Source organism: Uloborus diversus, chromosome 3 (assembly GCF_026930045.1).
Source record: "Uloborus diversus isolate 005 chromosome 3, Udiv.v.3.1, whole genome shotgun sequence".
Taxonomy (NCBI): domain Eukaryota; kingdom Metazoa; phylum Arthropoda; class Arachnida; order Araneae; family Uloboridae; genus Uloborus; species Uloborus diversus.
The window spans coordinates 154,852,496-154,880,431 of record NC_072733.1 but is presented as its reverse complement, the minus strand read 5'-3'; the positions used below and the strand labels follow the sequence as shown (position 1 = coordinate 154,880,431).

General features: G+C 33.7%; 1 protein-coding gene across 1 annotated transcript; it reads right to left on the bottom strand.

Annotated features, from left to right (window-relative positions):
* Window positions 1-27,452, bottom strand: LOC129219204 (uncharacterized). Its single transcript, XM_054853530.1, has 3 exons — window positions 27,351-27,452; window positions 13,167-13,313; window positions 1-489 (listed from the first exon to the last, which is right to left on the bottom strand). Exons 1-3 carry the CDS (start codon window positions 27,373-27,375, stop codon window positions 308-310), a joined length of 354 nt encoding a protein of 117 aa, XP_054709505.1. The 5' UTR covers window positions 27,376-27,452; the 3' UTR covers window positions 1-307.
* Between the last annotated feature and the right edge of the window lie 484 nt (window positions 27,453-27,936).

The window sequence follows — 27,936 nt, the reverse complement described above, 5'->3', positions numbered from 1 at the left end:
TGTCTTTTTATTACATGTTCCCTGTCCATTTATAAATTTACTATTTCATGTAGTAACTTTTAGAGGACAAATTTCCCTCAAATCATTACTACTTTTCTTTTGTATCGTGAATTAAACAAACAAAATTTTCAAAATTGAAAAAATCAAGCCTATGTTATCTTTTTATTATAAATGTAAGCATTCTGATTTCTCGTTAAAATTATGTGCTGTTTTAAATTAAAAAGATTTTTGATATATTTAGTACAAGCAGTTTTCAGATGGTCCTAAGACATCAATCTTGGAGTAAAATCTGCTTGTGCATTTGAAATTACTTTTTCTTAGCTGATGTTTTACGCCTTGGGGATTTCAAAATTGATTTTGACTCCATTGATCCATCATGAGCTCTAGTAGGCCAAGGTTTCTGTTGTTGAACCGTAGTACCTGGACGATATGCATACACTGGAGCGCCTTTCTGACCTTGAGAGCTTGGAGAAATGATGTAGCTCGGACCTAATATAAAAGTTACAACGAATTATATTTCATTTAGTATATTTAGTAGTTAATGCAGGGGTTCTCAAAGTAGGTGCCACAGCCCCCAGGGGTGCCGCGATTTGTCCATGATATCAATCTTTGTTTAAGGTGGGTGTGCAAAATTAGGTCATATACACCAATAATACATCTCACATACCCCTCATTGATGTATCATAGTAAAAATTCAATAGATTGTGGGTTCATTACCATCAAAAAGCAGTTTCTCATTACCAGGCAACAGAAACCAGGTAATAAAAGTTATTACGGAAGAGTGATGAAAAAACTACCTGACCTTATTTTACGGTAAGTTTCGCATCTACATGGGTCCTTGTTAATATGTAATTTATGTTCCTAATAAGGCTAAACCTTCTTTCTTTGTTAAAACTGCTGAAAAACATAATTAAAACTTAAATTTTCACTTGTTTAATTTTTTTCTTTATTTTTATGAGTCATCTGGGAAGCATGAAAAAACTGGAGCCAATTCTATCATAAATGAGCGAGATACTAGGTTATGAACCTCAGGGTGGTCTTATTTGGTGCTTATACAATAGAGATGGACACTGGGGTGCCATGAAAAAGTTCTAATTCTCCAAAGGCAGTGGTGCAGTCAGGGGGTTTTAGGGTTAAAACCCCTCCCATTACTTGAACACATTCATCTCCCCCCTTACAAATTATTTCCCAATTCGTAAAAAACGAGTAATATTCACGTTCAGCACTGCGTAAATCCTTTTTAGAGAAACCTACGGCATTTTCTGCGGCTCAATTCTCATTGAAAGATTGAAACTGAACGAATTTGAAATTCATAAAGATATTGATGAGGACATGATGATAAAGACATGAAGAGGAAGTTTTAAATGATCTCGCGAAAAAGCACCACATAAAATGAATATAAGATTCAAGTGAAACGAATGATTAAAAAAAATACTGCTTTTCCCCAATTTCTACGTTTTAAAGTCATAGCGATATCAGTCGGAATTATTGGTTGTTTTACAGCGGAGTGTTATAAATGAATAATTGCTAAGCCATAGAAACTCTTTGATTAAATATATTGAACATTTTCTCATTATAAGTGAAAGCGGAGAAAGCAATAATTTTCCATTTTTAAAACCCTCCCCCCCCCCCTAGAAAATTTTTTTGGCCATTGTTCAAAGGGTCAAAAGGTTTGAGAACCCCTGAGTCTGAGTTAATGAACATTCCATACAAAAGTACTTTGTTCATAGAAATGCAGTAAAAAATTTTGTTTTAAGTATTTGTACACTGTTAAAACTAGGAGTTCCACAGGGTAAAGAATTTCACCCAAGGGTGAAAAAACGGTGCCTCTGGGTGAAACAGAGGCTAGGAAGTGTCGTTAAGGTGCTTTTGGTTCCTTAGTGGGTGAACGACGTCAACAAAAGTGCTAAAAGACCATTCAATAGGAGAGCGACTCCTTGCGCATGCGCTCTGACTTATCGTCCAACGAAACTTCAGTTTGAATGGCGAACGAAGGAAGTTGCAACGAAATTTACTTTCACATTGAATGAAGTACAAAACTGAAAATTTCGTGGATTAATCTTCGAAATCTCGCGTAAGTAAAGGCATTTGATCATATTGCAGTTCTTTGAACTTTCGAACATATTTAAAGTATGTTGACAACTCTTATTATTCCGTTTACCTTATTAAACATTTAATGTCTTGTTATTTATATCCTGCAAAACTGTTACCTAAAACTATCTATCAGTACTATCTTGAACAACAACAACATTAAAAATAAAAACGTTTAAATCAGCTGATAATTGAATTGCTAATTCCGGAATAAAAATGCATCGACGTAAACAGCCTATATACCAATGTCTATTTCTTCTGAATGAAATAACTATGTAGTGGAAACGAACAGAGCAGCAAAGGCAGAGAAAAAAAAACTGCGTGAAAAGAAATCTCTCACTCAGCGTTTGACTCATGTTTCACATCGTGTTTTGGTTAACGTATCTTTCTCAGGCGTTATTGCATGAAGCTAATGTAGTTATCTGCTCGTTTTTATTTTTAATCTGACGGAAAACTTTACATTAGAAAGTAGGGCTTTTAAATTAGTATTTATCTTGTACGCATAAGGATACTCAAATATCGAATCTTATAATAAGTATTGATAAGTTACGCTCGATTAAAATTTTAAACGTTTATGAAACGCTTTTATTTTCCTATGATTCTAATCTAATGTTACCTAATATTTCTGGTTGTTCCGGCAAATGATTGATAAATAACTTCCCTGTTCATTTTCGGTACGGATTATAGTAAAAATTGTCAACAACATATTAATTACTGAGCAATTCAAGTGTGAATATAAGAAAGTTAGTGCACGAACAGACAAATTAAAGTCATGAACACTTCTAAACTATGTTCGAAAGTTGAAATGTGATCAAATGCCTTCGTATATATAAATCAAAATAAATAAAACACAATTGTATTCAAAAACGCACACAACACGGGGGGGGGGGGAATCCCTATAGGAAGCAATAAAGGTGCCATTTTTCTCACCTAGGGTACCATCTTTTCACCTACGGTGCACGTTGGGTGAAGGGAGCCAGTTATTCACACTTGCTAAGGGTGCAATTTCGGCTCTTTTTCGGGTGTCGCTGATGAACAAGCGTTTCACCCCTGACAGGTGCCAAACGCAACCTGTAATTTTAACAGTGTATTTGAATATTCGGTGTCGAAATCCAGTCACTAACTTATTACAACACAATTATACAGAGGCTATTCGCACATATTTTAGACGATTTTGATTAGCGGTAATAAATCGGTTGCTACAAAAGAAATAATTGCAATTGTATTATGTTTTTAAAAGTTAAAATTATCGTCTGTGGTTTGAAAGGTTTGTTTTTATTCAAAATTGCGTTATTAACGAAGCAATGGTTCGAAGGCCATATTTTTGCTCTTTCCGAAGAGAAGTATTCATATTCTGTTATCCAAAAACGAAGTGAAAGTCGTAGTTAAGTGATATCTAAAGTGTCGATAGGTAATATCGTCAACAATAAAGGGAAAAAAACGTCAAATTGGAGCCTGAAGCGAGACCAGAATTCTAAACTAGTATCCAAGGAAAAAACGGACACTTTCGACCAGTGGCGAGTCCAGACGATCCTTTGGGAGGAGCGATTGTCAAATGCATTATATGGGGGGGGGGGGGGGGATAATGAAAACAAAATTTTAAAAAATGTTTGAGAACTGAAGCATGATTTTTTTCCCCTCGAATAATGTGTGTGATTGAAAGAGTCCTGAAAACGTAATTGTAGACCATCTTTCAAATTGTTGGGAGTAGGAACGGGGTTCGGAACTTAGCACCGGAAATTGTTCGAAATTGGAGTCTTGAAAAGGCGATTGTTGGCCATTTTTGGTTGCATTAAGGGAATGAATGGGGTCAAGAGTTCTCCCTCACCTTTTCGATATTGAAGCTTCAAAAACGCAATGTTAGAGGATGATCTTATGTTAGGGGAAGGGCTCGGGGGCTCTTCCCCGGATTTTTTTTTAAAATTGAAGTCCTGAAAACGCAATTGAAGGCCCGCCTCTTGTAAGACAAGAGAAGGCATGAGGTTCAAAACTCTCCCCCGGAAATATGTCGGTATTAAAGTTCCAAAAACAGTTTAAAATATTTTTGTGATATTAGGAAGAGGTGAGGTTTTAGTTCTCCGGTGGAAGTTTTTTGAAACTGGAGTCTTAAAAACGTAATTGAAGGGTGACTTTGATAACATTAGGTAAAGAAATGGGATTCAAAGAATCTATCCCGGCGATTTTTTGAAATTGAAGTTTTAAAAATTCAAAATTCTTGATGATCTTCGATGACATTGGAGAGAGGAGTTCAGGGACTCTCTTCTGGAAAATTTTTGGAATTAAAGTCATAAAAATATAGTTGTAGGCATTTTTTTTGTGATGTGTTGGGGGGGGGGGAGGTTTAATGGTCTTCTCGAAATTTTTCGAATTTAAAAACCTTTTAGGGCGGGAGGGCGATAGTCCCAATCGCCCCCCCCCCTGTGGATCCGCCACTGCCTTCGACTGTTGCAAAGGTACGTTGTTTAATGTTAAAAGAAAATCCCCCTAGTCAAAAGACAGTTGCAAAATCATTAAAATATTCTGTGTCTACTGTAAACAAAATGATAAACGTTGATTTAAATCTTAAGAAAGCGAAAAAACGCAATGCGCATCGTCTTTCTCCAAAGCATATCGCTGAACGCAGGACATGCTGCAAAATTCTATACGAAAAACACTTATCCAAAGAAAAATTGAAAAAAATTGCCACTATAGATGAATCATGGGTACATTTAAATGACTGCAGTAAAAAAAGAGCCATTCATAATCATAAAAGGGGAGAAAAAAATTTAAGTACATGGTTCAAATAATCGAAAGAAAGTTTTTCAAAGGGATTCATGATTGCTCATGGTTTTCCATACAGTGGTAAATTAAAAATAAAGAGAGTGGGAAAAAATGTCAAGATTAACTCCAAGTACTATCACCAGGGCCTAATTACTGCACAGGCCAGCTAGGCCCGGACCTGGGGCCCCCTCTTCTTAAGGAGCCCCAAATTACTTGAAGAATTATGCATAGCATTACAACTATACGAGCAGGGCCGATCCCAGCAGGTGTGCAGAGTGTGCACCGCACAAGGGCGGCCAAAGCAAGGGGCGGCCGCAGGCCGCATCATATAGTTCTTTTAATCAAGCAAAATTCCTCAAGAATTTCTCACAAGATGACATAATAAGTCGAATAAATATGCAGAATTTTAAATGTTTAATTATCAAATTAGGTGCAATTTTCCAACAACATAGCATATTTAAAAAAATGCAATGTTAGAGCACATTGTGTTGCTCAATTATCCATTAATATCAACTCTTTATTCACATGCTTTATTTGGTTGCCAAATTTGTGACAGAATTGGTAATAAGGCATGGATACAGGGGAGGGGCAATGACGGAAGTCCCCCCACCCCCCAAAGCATGAAAGGGTGCCTTCTAAAGACCACTAATGCTCATCCCCAGCCTCCCAAGCTTTTATTGACCTTTAACATTGAAGACATTTTATGTTTAAAAAAAAAAAAAAAAACTATGCTGATAGAATACTTTCGCAAGTGTTTCAAACAACAAATTCTGTGTTCAGCAGTCGTAGATGCGTAGAGACTGGAGAGACAATGGAAAATTGCGACCCCCCTGACCTGAGAGTCAAACATATATAATCAACGAACTAAAATTTTTAATTTTCCCCCTTTACTGCAATTTTTCTAATTAAAATCACGAATGAACTGGTCTGTTTCAGATCAAGTAGGAGGACAGGGCCCTTGCCCCGGACTGCAAATTTTAAGTTTGACTTCAAAACGAAGATCCAAAAGGATGCCTTGACGAGATCAGGGGTGTAGATAAGGGGGGTTTGGGGACAACCCCCCCCCCGAAACGTTTGTCTCAAAAAAAAAAGAGAAAAAGAAAAAAGAGAAAAAAAAAAGAAGAAAAAGAAAAAAATCAAATCGACTTTTTTCTGAGTAACAAAGGTCAAAAACTCACTTTGTTCCCCCCCCCCCCCCAATGCCATTGAAAATCTGCTCCATGTTCCATGAGTGACTCAAGTATAAAGACACCTCCCTCTGCTGCAACAATTTTTTGATAATTGAGTGAAATTTGACACTTTGCTTTAGAAATGAGATTGATTTGTTACATCCACGTATATGTAGCCTTTCTTTGTCATAGATTCTGCAAACCGTTAAATTTGTTTAATTTTATGAGCGGCACAGTGGGAATATTGCATACAGTCGAATCTGTATACTTCGAATTTCACAGGAAAGAAAAAAAAATCGAGAAAAAGAGGTTTGGAGATACGGGGGCTTTAAGAAACTTTATAGAAATTTGGAATATGATGGTGAAAATTTGAAATCGTTACTAAAGACAATATGGGCTTTTGATATAAAATTCCTCTGTATTAGTTTTGTTAGGTATTTATTCCTTTATTACATTATTAAGTGCTTTATTGCGAGTTGAAGGAATCATTTTGACAGTAAAAGAAACTTTAAGCATATCTTTTTTCAAGAAAAAGTCTTTTATTGATTTTTGGTCCCTGATTTTTTTTGGATTCATTATTTATCCTCTTGAGGTTAGCAATTGCTGCAAATCTAACTTGGCCAATATTCTACGATTTTCCTTTTTTCATCACTTGAAAAAAATCGTATACTTTCTTATCACTCCTATCATTTCGTTTTTCTTAGGAATCACAATTTTAAGAAAGAGAGCAACCAAAGAACAGTACTAATCCAGATAACAGAGCGAAATGGCTTTTTACTTGAATGACGTTTAACCATGAAATTGAAAAGTTTTACAAGTCAAACCTCTGAATTTCACCCCTTTACTCTTCTTCCAAGAAAGTGCGCGAAACGACTGTCCTTTTGTTAATCTTCCTCGCATTTCTCCCTTTTTTCCACTGCTCCTCAGCTATCCGCTCTTGAAGACAATTCCTCTGTTTCTGAGTTGAAGAAAATGTTTTTGTTTGCTGCTTTAAAGATCACAGGGCTTCGAATCCGAAAATGATAGCATAACCAGAATGCGAGACGATAGAAGTTTTTGTTGATCTGGTCTCGTGTGTGTCAAAGGTCATAGTCAAAACTGCCTTTGCTAACCAGAGTATCCATTGCAATCCACATTGATTTTTCAACCAGTATTAACTAAATATTCTTTTGGAAACGTACAGTCTGTTTAGAATAGTACATTCTAAGTGAAAGTTGCTGCATAATGAAGCGAGCAAAACAAGCTTTTTTTAAACCCAAAGAGAAAAATGAAAATGACGAAAAGGATTGCTTTAAAAAGAGAAAGTTAATGTCGTCTGAAGAAAACGAAGTACAGTCTGCAAAGCCATCGGACCGTTCTAAAGGCAATTTTATTTTAATTCAAAAGAAAAATTGCATAGCATTACACGAATAAAATGTTTAAAAACGAAATGAATCTAGATTATTTCTGTTAGCTTGGTTCGCTTTAAAAAGTAGAAAATAAAAAAGACTTCTGTTTATAACACTCGAAATTTGCTGTTGCTCTCTCAGATAGATATTTATGTAAATTCTAAAGCAGGTAATAAAATTAAAAATAAAAACTTGAGAGGAGAACAGATGGTATGCAGCTTTGAGCGAGTGACTTTCTAACATCTATATTTCTTCCTTAATTTTTTTTAATTCAAGTTTTATTAACTGCTTTAGAATTAGCCCAAATGTGAATACGTAAAAAGCAACATATAAATATAACGATATGAAAAGCAATTTCATTTTTTATAATTCAAGAAGTCTTTTTTTATTTTATTTCATACTTTTAGTGCAAACGAAGTTAGTAAAAATAGTCTTTATAGTCTGATCACCGATGAGATTGAAAGCCAAACATCCAGTTTAAAGGCGGAAATGGAAGTATCTAGTATTAGCTTTCTAGGAGGCCAGCTTTTGTAGATGTGTGTTACACTCTAAATTAATCAGTCACACTGAAATGAACGGAACACGCTCATCAGATATTTGATTTCCCACTGATTTGGATAGACTGTTTTTGACAAGATCCCCGTTGCCAGAAAATTTCACTTTAAATTAAAGGTAGGGAAAATGAAAAAAAGTTGAATTTTCCACAACATTAAAGACAAAAAAAAAATTCTTTGCTTTTGTTTGTTTGACGCAAGCATCGGACTTGGGGCACCCCATTCCAAATATGTAAGATTCACCTCCCTCTTATTTCTTTTAATACTAAAAAAAGTTTACACACACATACATACATATATATATATATATATATATATATATATATATATATATATATATATATATATATATATATATATATATATATAAAGTAACCCCCCCCCCGAAAGTCGGGTCTAGCTACGCCTCTGGACGAGACTAAAGAAGGCTTCAAACTGCGTTTTTAGGACTTTAATTCCGGAAAATTTCGCTGGTTGAACCACCGATTTTAAGGATCCAATTAAGTCTCTTATTCACCCTTTCTACCTTAATGTAATCAAACATAGCTTAAAAATGATGGCTCCAAAATCCAAAATGTCTTTTCTGGGGACAGCCCTTCCTAACGTCATCAAAAAATTGCTCAATGGTATTTTTCGAATTTCTTTTTTGAAATTTTTGCGGTAGAGGGCCCTGAAATTCTTTCCCTAAGATTACTACCAAAGATGGTCTAAATTAGCGTCTCTAAAGAGGCCCCCCAATCCTACCCACTTAACGTATTCAAAAACAAACTAAAATTGCGTTTTTCAATCATCAGTTTCGAAGAACTTTGGGAGAAATACCGCGGATCCCCCTTAACGTAATCACAATAGCTCAAACTTTCGTTTTTAGATGGTTCCGTGAAGCCACCAAACCCTTCCTGCCTAAACTAGCCTGAAATTGACTTCAGTTTCAAAAAACAGTTCTTGAGGGCACACTGAATCCCCAACTGCTCTCTGTCCCATCGTTATCAAACAATGCCTAAAATACGATTTTGGTACTTCTATTTCTAAAAAATTCCGGATGGCTTACGCAAATTTTCACGGCACTCTAGGGCATCCCTCATCAATCGGAGACAAGTCTTTAGTTGTATTTTTCAGATATTAATATCGAAAAATATTCAGAAAGATCCCGCTGAAGCTTCTTGGTTTCCTTAACGTCACCAAAGATAGTACAAAATTGCGCTTTTTAGAGCTCTAAAATCCTTCCTTCAAAAAAATAGCCTAAAATTGATTTTAATTCCGAAAAATATTTCCTCAGTTCGGAATATTTTCCCCTATCGTGTCCAAATCTAGCGAAAAATGTGTTTTTGAAACAATAGTGCCGATAAATTACCAGAGGAAAGATGCCAGACTCCCTATTGTCACCAAAGACAGCCTAAATTTGAGTTTTAAACTTCAATTTTGAAAACTTTCGATAGGAGACAATCGAATCTCCTTCCCTCCAGCAACGTCAACAACGATAACCCAAAATTGCTTGTTTAAAACTTCCGTTTCAGAAAATTTTCAGGGAGAGCGCCGATCCTTTCACTATCGGTCCTTTGCTAAGGTCACAAAAAATAGCTGCAATTTAAATTAATTTTTAATGAATTTTAGGAAAGAACTCCAACATTACTTTCCCCTCAAGTTTCGAAAAATTTCCTAAAATTGCAATTTTTGACGTCAATATTGAAAATTTCTCCATGGACCTTGAATGTTCCCGACTCTTTTGTCCTTGCAACCAAACAAAACCAAAAATTAATTACAACTATTTTTCATACGCCAATTTCGAATATTTTCTGGGGGCGATACCCCCCCCCCCCCCGTTTCTTCCTCCTCCGTCTTTCTTCTGATGTCACCAAAGGTAGACTATAAAATGCGTTTTTACTACTATTACCTTTTTAACAAATTCATCCTTCTGTTTTTTTTTTTTTTTTTTTTTTTTTTAATTAGAACTTGATACAGAAATTTGAAGAAAGATTTATATAGATTTATATGAGCGTTATAGTCAAAATATGCTAATCGCTCTTCAGGGGCGGCACATCAGGTCTTTGCACACGGGCGGCCGACACCCTAGGATCGGCCCTGTATACGAGAAATGCACACAGTTTCAAAACAATGACTTGTTAATTGGAAAAAAAACTTTCGTCAGTGAGAATTTTTATTCACTCTGCCAGTAAAAAATTTACCAACTCATAATTAGGAGAGGCCTCAAAGGAGATTCACATAATATTAAATGAACATGATAAATGATTAACATAATTCTGTGATAGGCATAGGGGCCTCCAAAAATGCATTTCGATGGGCCCCCAAACCTGTAAATCAACCGCTACATTCCACTATAGATTTTTGGGGACAGATTATTAGGAGGCTTCCAAATTATAGTGGGCCTAGGGCCTCACTTTTGGTTTATCGGACCCTGAATATCACGAACATATTTTATCGCCAATTTTTCTGAATGAAATACCATCGCTTTATCAACAGTGCCCTTAACCTGTGAAAATCCATCAAAACAAAGCTAGCAGACACACTTGAAAATCCGCAGTAAATTTCTTAAAAGAAATGAAACAAAAATCCGTTATCAACCCTTCATTGACATCCCAACTAAATCTCCTGATGGATTTTTGTGCTTTCGGATTTTTAAAATTTGCATTGTCCAAACGTCGTCCCACAACCCTTACAGGACACTGAAAAGCTGTTCAGTAGGAATGGGACAGAGTACCTCTTCTGATACTTCAAAAGGCAATATTATCCAGGAAATGAAGATGTCAAAATCTAGTTCAGAGTAAAGGCTAGCAAACGGAATATTTAAAACACAAGAAATTTATGTAATTTAGTTTTGTGAATACAATATACATCGCATCGTCTAAAAATGTATGAATAGCCTCTGTAATACATGCCATAAGCACCTTTTTATAGCAATATGTAGGGGAAAAGGGGGCACATGTGAACATGGTACGTTTCACTAGGATAACGTCAAGCAAAAAATCTTTAAAAATTCTCAGGTAATAGCAGTACCAGTCCTACTACTTGACCAAACTTTTAGAGCAAGGAGCCAGTTTATGTTCTTTGTTTTAACAGAGGCTAATGTACTTTTATTACTGTCTTCTTCGTGTGAAAACATATTTTGAACTAATAAGCTAAATTTAATTATTGCAAACTATTATATGACCGTTCACGTGAATTTATGCCAATGTTTAAATTTTGTCATTTAATTAAAAATTCTTTAATTTTGAAAATTAGTTCTAAGGTTCTAGCCAGGGCACTTGTGAACGCAACATGTAGTGGCACGTGAACAGCTCCCATAGCCTCTCCGCAAATATAAATGTTAGTGTACGCTTATTATACGTGTTAAAAGAAATGTAGAGATTTATAATTATTATTTTGCTACAATCAGTTTGTAAATTTATTGTTAATTATTATTACATATTTACTAATTATCTATTTTATTATTATTTTTTTAATTCGTTAATTACTACATAGTTGGCTAAAAAATTTAATGTCATATAATATTCGCACGGAAAATAAATACAAAATATTTTCCTTTAACTAAAAACTGAAGTTTAGAAAAATTTTAAAATTCATCATCACTTTCTGTAGGAAGCTGAAACGCATTACATAACAAAAATATACTTTACATAATAAAATATTCTGCGTATTGTTTAGTCTTATAAGATTTTTTCTTGTCGATCCATTTATTAGAACATGCTATGAAACTTCAAAAATTGACAGTGAGCAGAGTTCTATAATTCAGAAAAAAATATTTTATTAATGACAGCTTCTCTGCAACTCAAACTGACTCAGTATAGGTTACAAACACTTGAATGTAATTAGTATATACGTATATGTTTCATTATAACGAGTATTTCGTTGAAATATGATGTCAGTCCTGCATTTTTTGATCGGGTTCACATGTGCCCCGTGCTTGTTCACATCGGCCCCTCTATAGGGGCACATGTGAACAATTGAAGACATTTTTTAAAAAATCCATGAAGTATAGAAATATATTTTTTAAAAATCTGAAAAAATTCCATGGCACAAAGGAAATACTATTCAATCATGCCTTTTTCTGTTAAAAATTGAAAATATTTTCTGAGAAATTAAGAAATGAAAAAAAAAAAGTTCATATGTGCTCCCTTTTCCCTACTCTATAATCAGTTTTGCTTTATGGGTTGAGTGTAGATTCATCCTTGAAGATAAGCTGATTCATTAAGAAAACGCTATTAATTTTTCTTCTCACACCAAGCATAAAAAATGGTTGCCAGTATTACAACTGTCAACAATAATGCTTTTGAATCGCCCTCCTCCCCTAAAATATGAAAATTTTATATGATTTTATCAGCAATAAACGGTGATGAATTTTCTGGGAGTCTGTGATGAAGAAAAACTGATATAGTGGAGAGTGGTTATGAATTGGACACGTTTTTATTTTTGTATTTTTATCTATAGATCAGATTTTTTTAAAGGCTCGGGGGTAATTTCAATTTTCTGCAACACACTGTATGCCTAATGTGAGATGATGCACCATCCTGCATGAATATAGTCGGGGGAAAAAAAGACATCTTAAGTGACTCGCCAAAATTTCTTCGTGGCAACTTTTGGTATCATTTTTTTTTTAAATTCAACAATGGTTTTACTGAACCTAATTTGTTAGCAACAAAACACTATTGCAAAGCCAAAACTCCACCTGATGGAGTTTTTTAGTATAATTTTTTTATTTTAGAAATCAAAATCCAGGTCTGCTATGCATGTTTTATCCAACTGTAAGGATTGACTTCAGGAAAGCCAAAAAAAAAAAAAAAAGCATTTCGGCTAGGGCCATCCATAATTTTAATTGGGCCCTGCTCATGACTACCGATTATTTGGATTCGGACTGCTTATGACATAACTATACTGACTGTATATGAAATAACTGTAGCACAATTTGAACTGCTCCAGTTAAATCAGTTTGTGTAGCAAAATTAAACAGTCAATTAGTTGATTTTAAGGAATAACAGCAGTGAAATACTACCTACACCTTATTATATCGAGCCATTAAATGAGTTAACAGACTTAAAATATGTGTGCACAGTTTTAAGATAAACGCTTCACTTTTATTAGTGTCTGCTATCGAACGACTAGCGACCGAAATATACGAAATGTATAACAATGCTAAATTAATGATTTTTTTTTGCTTTTAAAATTAGTACTGTAAATTAGTTTATTTATACCTTCGGTTTTCAGCACCTGATGTCGCGAGTAGTACTCTGTAGGCACCGTACGACATTGATCAATTTCTGTGCAGTCACCGGAACCACGACGTTTTGCTTGATCTCGAACTCGAGGAACCCAGACATCTTGCAAGTAGCGATCCGACGCTGTAATAAACGAAAGATGATTCGTTAGCATTCGCAAATATCTATTAAAACATTTTTGTTTGTTCACTGCAATACATCAGTTGTACGAAAAGTAAAATTTAACTATTCAACACAAAAGATGAACAATTATTTTTATAAAAAATATTATTTTCAGATCTGTGAAAAAATATTGCTGACAGATTGCTGACAGCAATTGCAAAACAACAGTTTAGGCTTAACACCTGTAAAAAAATTTATTTCTTTAGATGATTTTTTTTTTTCAAAGACAAGGTTATAACACTTTGCAAAAAATCAAAACCTTTTCAGCAATCAAATCTTGTGAAAGATAACTATGGGGGCAGTAATTACAATCAATAAATTCACGTACTGCATTTTGAGGATGACATAATTTTCACAGCCAGCAAAAACAATGGTGAAGCAGTTAAATTTTACAATAAGCGGTAGTTCCTGCGCTTTTATAACAGGTTACCTATAAGTTATCTATTATTTTCACAACGATGTTTACACAGATACAATGAGGAGAACAGTAACACAGATCTGCAAAAAAAAAAAAAAAAAAAATCTTTTGCTGCGTGAGATACTTATGCTAAATTATACATTTCTATATCACTATATACAAAAGCGATAAACAATGGGGGTGATGCATCCGCAGAAATATACCTTCATACTTTATTATAAACATGCTAATTAATTTCGTTTTAAACTTCAACTACATATGAGGCAGTGAGAAACAAAGGGATGTAAGTAGACATTTTCAAGTTTTGAGTAAAAGGCATTTAAAGATAACGTCCTAGGTAGGCTTTCATTGAACTTTTTTTAAATCATGCTGTACTACAGCACCTACCACGGCCACTAATACTATCTCTTACCAAAAGACAGAGGAGAGGTTCACCTATCATTTGGACTGGTTATCTCCAAATTTTTAATTTTGCCACTTACATCTTTTTGCTTTCATATGTGAATGTAACTTAAAAAATATAAATAATACGGAAGGGTACTTTACTGAGAGAGAGAAGCAGCGGCTTAGCGTTGGTTTTTTGCCCCCGGGGCAGACACCACATTTGCCGCCCCTCTTACATTCTCCTGCTATTTGTCCCCTTCCCCCTCTACCCCCCCCCGACATTTTTAATATTTTACAGAACAAAAACAGGATTTTATTATCTAAAACATGTTTTACACTTTTTTAAATATATAATCTTACTTTAACAGAAATCATTGATGATCCAAAAATTCTAATAAATATTTTTCAAAAATTATTTTATTATGAAAGGTAATATTTTTCCTTAATAAAAACATTTTAAGCAACGTGATTCAAAACTGCGTACGCTGGTAGTATTTCTTAAACCTTTTATTGAAAAGAAAAAGAAAAAAGAAATATGATCTTAAAATACTTGATAGTACATATATATTTTCGCTTGAAAAGATTTTTTCCTCTTAACCTATAATTTTGATTTTCTATTTTCCATCAACGGAAAATCTTTAACAACACTCTCAATATCCGTCGTTTCTATAAAATGTTACATACGATGTCGTTATGTGAAATGACCCCCTGAACCCAAATATGACCACCATTTCTATTACCCACCCCGTTTGGAGTTTTGAAGATAGTGCCACCTCCTCTGAAGGACTAGAGAAAAGAAATTTTTAAAAAACATTAGCATTTGTCGCAAGGAGGGAGCCTCGGGGTAGTGTTTCTATGGCACAAAAATTAAAAAGAATATATCCCTTGCTTTGAGTTTATTGCTGTATTTACTGTTATTCATACAGTAAAATGAGATAAAAAGGATACTGATAGTTTCCTTGTTAATTTCCGTAATTTTTAAAACGTTTTCTAAAATAAAGTTTAAAAAATAATAATAATAATTTTTAATTGAGAAATTGAAATGAGATGTTGTACGAAAGTAAATATTTCCATTTTTGTCATAAATTTTACTTTGATGTTATTTTAGGCTTCAGAATCATACCCTCCTTTTGACATCACAGCGTTAAACTGCGCAAATAATAGGACAAAGCACACAAAAGGTATTTTTAGCTATTCATCAAAACGATTCTCTTGATACACGTAAAATATGAATTTGTTACTCGGAAAAGATTTTCCCTTTTTCGAAACGTTAACCTTCTGCGTAAATCACTCACCCAAAAAGCTTCGTTGCTCTGAGGGCATGAAGCGTTTAGGATATTAATTTGCTCGGTCGTTCCTTCTGATACACTTTAATGAAACTAAAATTACGCACTTTGAATTGTAATACCTTTTGTTCTTATTTTGCATGTAAATCAGAGATAAATGCAATTAAAAACCGAAAAAGAAAATACTGGATTGACAATACTTTAAGGACAATCAAAGAAAAGCAATCGGTGTATGTATCTATTAATTCCTATCTTTTTAAATTTTACTGACGTAACCGATTAAATAAAGAGAGAAGAAACAAAATGTGTTTCAACTAATTTTTCTTTCAATCATAGTATGAAAGGGTGTCGCGACTAAAGGGGGGGGGGGCAGAATGCGTTGTTGAAATTTTCAGGGGGGATCGGGGGTCCATTTAAAAGTTTTTAACTTCATTTTGGAGGGTCTCGTTCTTGAGAGGGGTGATCCGCAGCATTTGAGGGAGGGGGAGTTCAAATTTCCCTTGATAGGCACTCCTGCATATGAAAACTATCAGTGTACTGACGTAATTTAGTATTAAAATATTGTCTGAAGCATATTTAAAAAAATAATTAAACGTATTGTATTCGGAAAACTACATAGGGGAAATAGAAGGTAAATGGAAACAGAATTTTTATGTTTGAAATTTATATCCTTCCCTTCCTTTTGGACGAATTTTGGGATAAAATGTTGTGCATTATGTCCAATACTATTCTTTGAGTAGCTGGGAATGAAAAATTTGATTTTTTGACTTTCTTCACGGTAAAAGAAATGTGTAAGGTTACCATGGTTTATAGGTGTAACGTTACACAAATCCTGAAGTGTGTAGAATTATTTTTTTTTAACTCAAACTGTTGGAGGAACCTTGCACCCATAGTTTTCAAACACTCCGCAGCGACCGACGCAGAGCCAGTAAACTTCTTGTAAACGAAAACAACATGGACGACACTTCTTGTTGTGTAGAAGCCGAAAGATGAACAAGGTTTTTAACATGAAGTAAATTATTATTTTCTACATACTTTTATCACAAAATATCAATGGATATATAACCTTGTCAGATACATGTAAGAAATCATGAGCACATATTTCGTAGCTTCAATCTTTTTAAACCTCTCGAAATTTTACTTGACTTTGCTTGCTTCCTGTTTAAATTAAATCCGGAATTACCGAAAGTAGTGTGATGTGGAATGTTTTCAATTTTGCTATATTTTTTTTTTGTAGAATTTTTTCCACATTAAGATAAAGAACTCATAAATAATTGTTTTACGCATTGCCATTTTAAAATTACGTTTCTCCAAACATAAATTACATGCTTTTAAGGTTTGCAGTCTTTATATAATTTTTGTATTAATTGAGATCAAATAATATATCTCGTGTGGTTTAGTACAAATCTGTGGCAGATTGATAGAATTGCAAGTATTGAAAAAAAAAAATATGTTGAATGAAAAAAAGAGTTTTAAAAATACTTAAAAATTTAATTTATTTCCAGAATGAATCAACCATTTCTCATGGTATTTTAAATATTGTGTTTTAAATTTACAAACTAAATTATAACTGTTTTAAGATACTTTCTAAAGGCAGGGTACCCCATGGGGGGGGAGGAGGAGGTGCTAGTGGATATCCCAACAATAGACCCCCTCTGAAAAAGCGGCCCGAGATGTTTAAAAAAAAGTGATCATCCATTGAAACACCCATTGTCAAAAATTTAGGAAAACCAAGATGCTCTCTAGCAAAAGGGGCCCCTTAGAATGACATTACAAGTATTAAATTTATCAATATGCTCTGAAAATGGGAGTATATAAAGCTTTAAACAATTAAAATGATTCACTTAGTAAAAAAATATAGCAGTATTAATGTATGTTAATACTTTAATCTAAGAATAATGCACATTGTGGTTTAAAAATGTTTTTTTTTTCTGAAGCAATAATTGATAATTTCTAAAGAGAGTCCTTTGGTGTCCTAAAACTTAATTTTAGAAGTTCTTTATAAATTTAAAGATATGTACGCATGTATATTTACATTTTTTAATTTCATGATATCGCAAATTAGAAACTTATTCTATCAAAAATCATTTCATCCGTGTACTAATTTTAGTCTTTTTAAGCGTGTATGTAATGGATTAAAATGGACTTGACTTTCCCTCAACTTGACAAAAGATATCTTAAAATTGCGTTTTTAAATCTTCAATACATTTTTTGTTGTGCCCATTTTTACCCGACTATGCCGAAGCCAAAAGGAAGGGTTATGATTTTAGCAGTCTATGTTTTTGTATTTACGTATGTTCCACCGCAGCGTCTAAACTGTTCATCCGATTTGGTGAATAAGCTGTCAATAGGGAAGTTTTCGATTTTTCAATTTTATTTTTATATGATAGAGTAACATGTATGAACATCATAGGTGAAAAAAATTTTGCGATACGATAAGTAGTTTTTTTTAAATTAATTTTTAAAGTTCAAGCTCTTGTGACGTCAAATGGCATAGGAAGTGACGTCATCCCCTCTTCTGATAGGGGAGAAGCGAAGGTCACGCATTCGACTTCGAAGGCGAAACGTAAAAGGCTTTCTCCTCGCATTTAACTCCTCGCGTTTCTGGAACATTAAACCTCTCATCCTCTCGAAAATATTCGAATATCTCATTGGTGTTACTTGAGGAAGATTATTTAGATTGTGCTTTAACGAATCCGGCCTCCATAGTGTGTTCAAAAGTATTATTGAATTTCTAAAAAATATAAATATCAGCGCGCTCAAAATGTCCCTAGCGAAAACAAGGGATCTTCGGCGGAAGGCTGCCCATTCGCGCCCTGTGACGTAGGCTCGTGACGTTTCAGAAGCGCGCACTTTTGCGCGTGGATTTTTAAAAATTCATTAAAAATCAACCACGGTGTTTTAATATTCGGCGATGGTGAATTTTTTAGTTTTGAGGGTCAATTAACAATATCCAATAGCCAAAATATGAACATTTAATAGGTTGCAACTTCCCTATTGATTCGTTATTATAGCCCGAGTGACATAGGCTACATTTTAACCGACTTCAACAATAGTAGGCGACGGTTTTTCGGCTGTTTTGATTTAAGCAGTCCTTGCATTTACGTATGTTCCACCGTAGCGCCTAAACTGCTTATCCGATTTTTATGAATAAGGTGTTAATCGATTCATTATTATAGCCTGAGTAACATAGGCTACATGTTAACCCACATCAACAATAGAACTTAATTTTACCTTTTACATCTCGATTCTAACCGATTTTTTTTCGCATGGGATTTAAATAAATTTATTAACAACCCTACTAAACTAACAAATGGTAAGAAAAAAGTATGGTGATGATTATATATTGTTATAGTCTTTTTCAGTAAGATCAATCTTTTATAAATAAAACTTTCTGTTGGTTTCATATAATAGCAATAAATTAAATTTACCATTCTTGTATATCTAAAATTCTTGTTTGTTAAGTGTGTATTACTCTCTACGAAACTGCGACTCTTTTTGTTACTGATACAACTTTTTCTTAAGTAACATTACAACTTTACTTAAGAAGAAGTGATATCGGTTACTAGAAACATTTATGGGATTGTAGTGTACTAGAGATTTTCTAGCAGTGCTGCAGTTTTAATTTAATTTTATTAATTTTACTAGCTGCATTACCCGACTTTGCACGGTCTACCTCGAAATTATAAGTTGCGTCAAGTGACGCATGTTCAACAATCAGGCTCAAAAAAAAAAAAAATAAATAAATAAATAAATAAATAAAATAAAAAAATAATAAATAAATAAAATAAATAAATAAATAAATAAAAATAAATAACAAAAAATAAAAAAACAAGATAAAAAATTGTTTAAAAAAAAGTAGTGTAAAAATTTGCCGTCAGTGTGTAGCAAGAGTACTTTCATGACTCAAAGTTAAAATTTAGACATCTTGGGATTTTTTTTTTAAATTCCAAAAATTCAGTCATTGTAATTACCAAATGTAGAAATTCTGTTTCACTGATTTTCCGACGGAAGCCCCCCAAATGGTTCACCCGGCCTCCCCCCCCCCCATTGGAGTGAAAAAAAAACTCTGAATTCCTGACTGTCAAAGGATCTCTGTGCCATGTTTGGCAAAAATCCGACGTAAACTGGATTTTCATAAGGGAAACCCCGTGCGGTATTTTCGTAATCCCCCCCCCATATATAAGGTGACATATATAAGGTGTAATTGAATGTACAGAAAGTGATGAGAACTTACACTTAAAAATGAGTAACTTTCCAAGAAAGTGCGGTGAAACGTTACTCCTAATTATATACGATCTCTTAATTTTTAATAGCCTTTTGAAGTTGGGGCCTTCTATTAAACTACTACCTAACGTAACTGACAGCCCACCGAATCCGGAATCAAACACAAACTTAACGCGAAATTAGCATTTAAAACTAAACCTACTCAGTTACGTTAGGTAATAGTTTATAGGAGGCCCCGACTTCAAAAGGTTATTAAAAATTAAGAGATCGTATATAATTAGTTAGGTATTCAAAATAATTCATCGTATAGTAACTAAAATCAGTGTTTATTTTATAATTCGGTGTTTAGTTTAGTTGATTTTTGTGCTGGAATTGTAAAATAAATTTCATTTCTAAGTTTGGGTAGGAAATAGTATGTAAGTGTAATTAGTTATTTTTTGTTTTTTAGTTCCTAGGTGTTTTTTGAAGACGGTTTTTTTTAAGTAATTTATTTTTTACTTTGTAGTGGTGTGAATAACACAGCGTCTCGGAGACTTCCGACGACTGTGAGGAAAGGCTTTTTCGAATCCTTAACTATGTACAAAAAATTTTTTTTCATCATTAGTTAAACTTTATCAAAGTTTGCTTTCGGAAAGCAAATGCACGAATTACTAAAAAAAAAAAAAAACAGAAACCGCTTTAAGTTTAAATTTGTAAAATTGTAAATTTTGAAATTGTAATATTCTAAAATGTAATTTATGTTTCGCAATACGTGTCATGTAACTCGTGATAAAAGTCGCATGTTTCTTCACATGGCCCCATTATAGATGAAGATAAAAAATTCCCCTAGAATGAATTCTATGTTTGCTTCAGAGAATCTTTGATTTAAAATTTTCACTATGATTACTCTTAATAATAATTTATTTCAGTGCTTTCTTTAACCATGGGTATAGAAAGTGCATAACTTTGTTTTATGGCCTTTTTTTAACAATGGGTTTTATTTAATCGTTTGTGAGGGAAATTACATGAAATTTATTGTTTTTTACCCATAACTTTTCTCTAAAGAACAAATAGGGTAAATCAAAGATTTAGAACCTAAGTTAGACCACCCCTAAACAAAACACCACTAAACGAAAAAAACCGGTTCAGTAAGTGAGACGATATACAAAGTTAATAAAGTACAAATCGATTTAAATGTGAGTATGATATTTAGAGTTCCTTCAATTTCATCGAACTCGAACTTGATTACCATTAGACCACCGAGGAAGTGTACCGTTTCAAACAAAACAAGAATTTTCCTTGTCGGTACAGACAGGGGCCTGCACAAAAATTTTGGGGCCCGTCACGAATGACTTTTCCGAGTCCCTCTCCATATTGTTTACCCCTATATTTCACCCCTAGTTTTAAAAATATTGGGCCCCCTTCAGACTCTGGCCAACAGGTTCCCCCCCCCCCGTGCACGTCCGTGACAGGTGTCTTCGAGTATTTATGGCGCATTGTATATAGAAAAAATAATTCCGACAAGTTCAGAACCTCCTCCTTTTTTTGAAGCCTGCTAATTAGTATAACCCTAATTTCAAATTAAACTGGCGGCAACGTGAAATAGTAAATCTAGAATATTGGTCAAATTTCAGAAATCAGACACCAGTTATAATGTATATTATTAAAGAATATAAATTAAATCGTGGGGGAGGGGTGTTCTGTATTTAATTCCTCCTGAATTGAACACTAATAACATTTTAAAACTGGAATATTAATTAAATAACTTTACATTTTAGTACCTAAACAAAGTTATTTATTAGTGAATAAAATATTAAGGTAATTTATTGAACTATTAAAGCAGCAAAATATATTTAATTTACTGCTTTGCTACGCAGTAATAAATACATTAGAAACAGTGGCGCACGCAGGTATTTTGTAAGGGGAGGGTCCAGGATCGAAAGTCCCACTCTCATATCACATTCCAACACAACGTCAAACATAATCATTTAATTTATCGATTTGCGAGAACAAAAAGCAGTGAAAAATGAATTATTAAATAAATAATTAACATAATTAATAAGAAAGAAAATATCATTATAATCAGCAATTACCAAACTAAAAGCATGATTATTATGGTGTATTCATTTATAGCTACCAATCTGTTTCTATAGGCTTTTAAAACATCATGGAATGAAATAAAGTTTTCTAGTTTTTCTTTCGTTTTCATTTATAACTTCTTCAGAATGTGATGGTGACATTGCTTGAATTCAGCAGTGCAAGACCATTTAAACGTTCATCACACATTGGACTACTTAGGTATGTTTTTAGCCTCCTCGAAGTCAAGAAAGATCTCTCACTCGTGTAATTCGTTATAGGAAAATTGCACAATTAAAAAAAATATATATTTTAATATGAGATTTTTTTTTTCTCCTATTAGTGCACTGAAATGGTTGTAAACTTTGTTTGGAATAATTGTACGAGCAAAATATAGAGAATAAAAATCAAACGAAAAAACAAATGCAAGAGCTCAAGGGAGGGGTCCGGACCCCCAGGACCCCTCCCTTGTGTGCGCCACTGGAAATAATTATTAAAAAATAACAGGCGGCGCAGCGTTGCGAAAATGAATCATCCAATGTGCCGCAGAATTAAATATCGTTCGAGAGGAAACCAAAACCTTAGGTGTGAAAATACACCGATTACAGCAAAACCACGTGACCTGTGACGTGTTCCGGCCGTTGACGTAAGCTGGAATACGTACGACGTGTGAAATTTAAAGTTTCTTGGATTTCTCCGGGACCCCTTATCAGATCCAGAACAAATTACCATGGGACCATCTGGGAAGTATACACTTCCAAACAAAAAAAGAATTTTTCAAATCGGTTCAGTATTCTTGGAGTAATAACATACATAAAAAGCCGCAAGACGAAATCATAACCTCCTTTTTTAAAGTCGGTTCAAAATGAAGTTGCGCGCAATTTTTTTTTTTTTTTTTTTTGTAAAATAAACAAAAAAGTGTAATTTACATTAGAATTTTGAATCCCCCACTCCCCCTCCCAAATTTCAAATTTAGTGTTTCCATTTACCCTTAGAGTTACAACATGTGTGGGGTAGTTGGAAACACCTAAACTGCACATTAAAAATAGCAAGAAAAGTGAAATCCATTCAAGTCATTTTATTTTCCGTCCTTATCAAAAATACAACTATTTAGTTGAACCTAGTTACTTAGTATTTGTGGACCTGCTGGAGCGAAAACTGTAAGATAATTAAACTTTAAAAAACAACTTTTTTTAGTGTTATCTTCAAACAGCCGATGATGCCAACACAATTGATAAGTCTTCACTCACCAATATTTTACTTTTAAAAATCAATGGTAATCGAGCTTGTTTCCATTTTCCTCAACTGCCCCTATACTGTTATCTATAAGTATTTTTTCATATAATTTAGAAACTTGAGCAAACTCCTGGTACTCGCGATGTTTGAGAACTCAAGGGGGGGAAAGCAACAAATTTTACTCGGAAGAAAGTGTCCCTTTATTTTAAAGAAACCATAAGAAAGAGAAAACGGTTGATGTTTTTTGAAAATTTCTTATTTGAAAATGTAATGCGTGATAAACAACGGTTTTGTTTACTTATTTTTGAAAACTCACGAGCCAACCTGAAAGACATATTTAGCAACCTTTTTTCCTGCAATTTTCTTGATAAATTTGTGAACTTATCGTCATCGACGGAAAAAACCAACCTGTTGTACCGTTTCAGTAATGTGTTTAAAAATTTGAACAGTTAATTTAGTATAAAACTCTTTAAACTACTCACGTAAAAGGCTTCACCGAGTGCGTTAAACGAAGTCATGTAATTTATTTTCATAAAATTCAAAAATAATTTTGGTTATCTTTTTAGGGACTCTACAATAAATGCTTTGAGGTATGTAAAAAAGTAACCTCTGATTCTTAAGTTAAATTGCCTTATTCTTTTTCTAACCAATAACTAAAAATATTTTATCATCATGAGCAATAGCCTCTCTTATACAGACATAATAGAACCATACGCTGTCATTAGCAGCATGTAGCATATTACAAGAGTAGCTTTCTGATAATTTTTAGAAGCTAAGAATTTCGTTTCTTTGATCCGCAAGTACTTGACAAGTGTACTTCAGCAACCTTCTTGCTTACCAGTTTCATTAAGTTTTAAATGCCGTGGCTAATGATTCATTGCAACCTGCACAAAATCCGCACAATACTGAGAGGAAAGGAAGCTCTAGTACCCTGAACCTAAGTTAACTGCTAGCGTTCGATCCCTGTACTTTCGAATCCACAGCCTTTACGACCACGTACTCTGCAGTCCGCACGTGCTCGGTGGGTATTTGGCGGTGTCAGGCTTAGAACCTGAAACCCTCAGATTCTGGGTCCAGAGTCTTATCCACTAGGCTACCTAGGGCCTCGATTTACAAGAACTACTGACCCACACAAAATAAGAATTTAACTTGGCAAGCTGACTATACGATTTCACTGTTCTGAGGGGTGTAGAGCAATGAACTATGAGGGGAAATTTTTAAACTTCCGGTTTCTTCTTTTATCGTACCTATCCCACTTTTAATAGACTCGCTCCCTCACCACCTGTAAAACACATGAGGTATTTCTCAAGATTAATTAATGCACAACCAGTCACAACTAAAAATGGTTTGCCTCTCAACTGTTTTTTCTTCCTTGGCAACATAACGAATTCTTTAAAAAAAAATAACTGATAAATGAGAAATATGCACCCTATATTCATGGCGCAAGCGTTTATATATCTTTCAATAGTTGATATTAAAAAAAGCGAAAGAGGAAATAATGAGAAATATCGGTGCTCCTATTAAGACGTTTCTTCGCTGAAAGAGAAGATGGACTGCTCCGTGAGCACTTTACATCAGTTACATAGCTAAGCACTAAATCATCGTGACACATCAAGTTTATTCCAAGGCATTTATTCTACATCATCCATCGTGCTCTACATCATCCATTATTGCAGTACTCCGCTAAGAAATAACTTAATATCTTTCTCGCTTAACGTCACACAACTTGCAATCTCAGGTTAAAGTATATTAAAAAAAAAAAAAAAAAAAAAAAATCCTTCCTTCCCTTCCTACGAGATCTTACTTTTCTTCGCAGAATTATTTGACTTTTTAAAAATCTATTACTTTTCTAACGTTTTAAAAGCATTTCTCATTTTATTTTGCTTTCCTTTTCTTCTGTTATCAAAATATCACACATCAATTTATTTTATGTTATCAAATTATATGTGTCAAGGCTGCATCTATTTGAGAATGGTTTTTGAAGTAACTGTGTTATTATGTATCAATTTCCTACACAATATTGGTTTTTGCTATAGGGGAGAGTGGGCCACAATGAGACAAAAAACACATATTTTTCATTTTTCGTATATTGGTGAGTTCTAAAGCACAGAGACATATTTGATTACATTAAAGGTATCAAATAATAGTATATTGCACCAAATTTAGCTCATTTAATATTAGAAAAAAAAAGTTACGAGGCTTTATAAATTCGATGAAAAGTATCTCATTGTGGCCCAGTAATTGCTTACTGCTTCTTGGGCCACCATGAGACGTCTCATTGTGGCCCAAAAAATTTGTCTCATTGTGGCCCAAGCAACAAAATAAAGATTTTTGCTTCATACCATTAAATCAAACCATGAGTTGAAAATAATGTAGCTGAATAATAGAAAATTAAAGTGTCAATAACAACATAAACTACAGCACTAAGCTTAAATGTTGAAGTTTTTCAAGATTATGATAGATGCAAGAAATTATTCAAATAAATTTCAGTGTGACCAAACAGTATCTATTTTTTCTGCAGAACAAAAGCATAGAAAAGCATTCAACTAGGAATTCTGGGAAGTATTTTGGTTATGTTTACTCCTCCTAGGTGGTGATAGCTGTCAGAATTGTATTTATTTTTGAATTTACAATGTCTGATTGTGGCCCACACTCCCCTATCTGCTGAATTTTTCCCATCATTTTTTTTTTCAAAAACAGCTAAAATGTGAATTGACTTTATCTTCAGCTGATTAGGGGTTGTAAACATCTTTAAAATGATGCCTTACTTATTATTAAGTTAGATGAAGTAATAAGGAAGTTTTAGCGCACATAAAAAAATACCCCTGAAAAAGTAATTTGAAATAGTTTTCTACTGTTAGTATGAAAACGAAAAATAAACTTATGTTTGAAGGGAAAGGGGTTAAAAATCAACACTGTAACTTCTGGTGAATAATTTAACCAACAAATTTAGTTTGTTTCTACTATTTATTGTTTCAAATCCTATAAAAATAATTAGCTCAAAAATATTTTAAAAACACTTGCCTGTGAACAAAAATACTGTTCACTGTTGTACAAAAAATTGCTTCCGAAGCCAACTAGAGGTTTTATTCCTTCATAAAACTTTTTTTATCATCTGAATTGCTTTCAAAGTCAATATTTTCAAAAGACCACATGGAAGTTCTGCCTTTATAGCATCTCAAAGCGTATTTTTTTTTCTTTTGAAAATAAATAACTAGGAAATAAAAAAATAGAACAGAACATATACGTTATAGTTTGCTTACTGCCAAAATATATTCTTTCTGAATAAAAATGTTTTATTTATTAGGATGTATTGGCCTAGGGAAATATAAAACTGGAATGCTTCCTGCAAAGAAGAACCACTGAAAAAGCTTTAGCTTAGAAGCAAGAATGAAATTTCATCGTACTAGGGATATTTTTTTTTATTTTTTACAAAATTATGTTTTTATGAATATTTTGGGCAATCCCATTTATTTCTTTTAGCGCAATAACAACTCTATTCATTATTAGCAAGTATCTTTTTGATGGAAATAAAATGATTTGTATTTAGGTTAATTGTTTAGTTTCATCTGAAACCGAAAATGTAGCTATGGTATTGATACTGAATTATTGCATTAATATTCGAATAAAATAAAATTTTCATTTCCTGTTATCAGTACATTTCAAAAATTACAATTCAATCAAGCTGAGAAACCTTTTTATTGCGGACACTGCAGAGGCCTGATACAACGATATAAATTACATTTTAAACAGTATGTTCTCGATAAAATTTTGAACAATAGCAAATAACAAATATAAATAGTTATACAGTTCAATGACATAATTACGGGGAAACGTACACAGCCTTATACAGTAAAACCTGTGAAGTTGACCACCCTTGTAATTTGACCGCCCTTGTAAGTTGACCACCTGTCTTAGTTGACCGCTTTTTTCAGGCACGGAATTAGCCCTTATCATATAAATCGACCTCTGTAAGTTGACCACCTGTTTAAGTTGACCACTAAAGTAATGCACCGCAGGTGGTCAACTTGCACAGGTTTCACTGTAATACGATTGACAGTTGGATATTTTATGGATGTGCGCTCTCCCCATAAATTATTAACTACAGAAAAGTTAAATTTAGATAAATAACAAAGTAAAAAGAAATGGAATATAACATGGTGCCGTTTCAGATGACACTTTTCAAGACATTCAACTTGGTAGAAAATCGGAACACGCGATTTATCTGTTTCAAAAAAGTTTTAAGTAAACTAAAAAGTAGCTTTTGAGCTGTAAACATATCCGTCAAAAATGAAGATTGCCAAAGTATAGTCAATGATTCTACCTTAAAATGTCAGTAAAAGTATTGCTTACTAAATAATTTGAAATTTTTGTTCATCACTCAAAACTCACCCTGAATTTGGTCCTCTTTGGTCATACTCGTGGATTTGATGGGTTAGAAGACGATTTCGTTACTTGTGAATGGCCATGCATGCATTCTTTGGTGATTTAAGCAGCCAAATACACCGGCCCGATACCCGCCACGTGAGGATCGATGACACGCGCTGTGTACTCCGTCGCTTAGCAACGTCTCAGAAAGCAACACGCAATTTCTTCCGTCGGGATATTTTTGAGAACAGTGCCTTCATATACGACAGTAAAACGTGCTCCAAATTAAGATCAGTCGCATTTCTTCGTCTTCCGTAAAAAAAAAGTAAATGCGTGATTCCACCGTCACGTGGGGGCAGGGGTGCCCATCCCACACCTAGTTCAATGGCACAAATCCCCCACCCCCCATTTTCTCAACCCTCTTTTCCTTTTTTATTTTTTATTTTTTGCTCTCTTTTTTATTTTATGTATTTATTTTTTTAAATATTTTTTTTAAATTTATTTTTAATTATTATTATTATTTTATTAGAAAAGTTCTGACTTTTAATGACATACACACACACACACAAACTTAATAAATAAATGAAATAAAATATAAACAGAGTAAAAT